General features: G+C 59.3%; 1 protein-coding gene across 1 annotated transcript in view; it reads left to right on the forward strand.

Moving 5' to 3' along the window:
- The window catches only part of LOC116378925 (ATP-dependent RNA helicase A-like), a gene marked incomplete at its 5' end in the record, with an annotated part of 3130 nt that extends 2126 nt beyond the window's left edge, over positions 1-1004 (forward strand). Inside the window, 3 exons of the mRNA XM_031840830.1 lie at positions 393-534; positions 623-705; positions 794-1004. Of these exons, the coding sequence (XP_031696690.1) occupies positions 393-534; positions 623-705; positions 794-994 (426 nt within the window). The remainder of the gene's footprint in view (positions 1-392; positions 535-622; positions 706-793) is intronic.
- Positions 1005-1163: the final 159 nt, after the last annotated feature.

A 1163-nucleotide genomic window follows, 5' to 3' on the forward strand; every position in this document is an offset into this window, starting at 1 on the left:
CCTCCCTCTCCTCCTGTCCTCCCTCTCCTCCTGTCCTCCCTCACCTCCCTGTCCTCCCTCTCCTCCTCACCTCCCTCCTCCTCACCTCCCTCTCCTCCCTCACCTCCTGCCTTCCCTCACCTCCTCTCCTCCTCACCTCCCTCTCCTCCCACACGCCCTCTCCTCTCTCACCTCCATGTCCTCTCTCACCTCCATGTCCTCTCTCACCTCCCTCTCCTCCTCACCTCCCTCTCCTCACCTCCCTGTCCTCCTCTCCTCCCTCGACACCAGACTCCATTCACAGTCCTGTTGAGCCTCTGAGGACTCAGGAGGTGCGGTTGAACCATGTTCATGTCCGTACAGTGAGCTAGATGAACAATAGGAGGTGAACACATGAACTCTGGTCCCTGCAGCCCAGACGGATCAGCGCCGTGTCGGTGGCCGAGCGGGTCGCCTACGAGAGAGGAGAGGACGTCGGGAAGAGCTGCGGCTACAGCGTCCGCTTCGAGTCCGTCCTCCCTCGACCGCATGCCAGCGTCCTCTTCTGCACCGTGGGTACGTAGCCGGGAGGAGCGCCAGGCTAACGTTAGCTCTCTACATTAACCTGCGGACGTGTTGACAGGTGTGTGTTTCCGTGTTTCAGGTGTTTTGTTGCGGAAGCTCGAAGCGGGAATCCGAGGAATCAGTCACGTGATCGTTGATGAGATCCACGAGAGAGACATCAACGTGAGTTCATGTGTAGTGTGTAGAGGGTTCACGTGGGTCCGGTCAAGACCTGGACCTGGTCTGACCCTCTGTGTGTGTGTCTCTGCAGACGGACTTCCTGATGGTGGTCCTCAGGGACGTGGTCCAGGCCTACCCGCAGGTCCGCATCATCCTCATGTCGGCCACCATCGACACCTCCATGTTCAGAGAGTACTTCTTCAACTCGCCCGTCATCGAGGTGTTCGGACGCACCTTCACTGTTCAAGGTACCTCTCACCTCTTCACCCTCATGACCTCCTCACCCTCATGACCTCCTCACCCTCTCGACCTCCTCACCCTCTCGACCTCCTCACCCTCATGACCTCCTCACCCTCATGACCTGCTCACCTCCTCACCCTCATGACCTCCTCACCCTCATGACCTCCTCACCCTCTCACCTCCTCACCCTCATGACCTCCCTCACCTCCTCACCCTCATGC

The sequence above is a fragment of the Anarrhichthys ocellatus genome, unplaced genomic scaffold, assembly GCF_004355925.1.
Source record: "Anarrhichthys ocellatus isolate YVR2014 unplaced genomic scaffold, GSC_Weel_1.0 scaffold3403, whole genome shotgun sequence".
Taxonomy (NCBI): Eukaryota; Metazoa; Chordata; class Actinopteri; order Perciformes; family Anarhichadidae; genus Anarrhichthys; species Anarrhichthys ocellatus.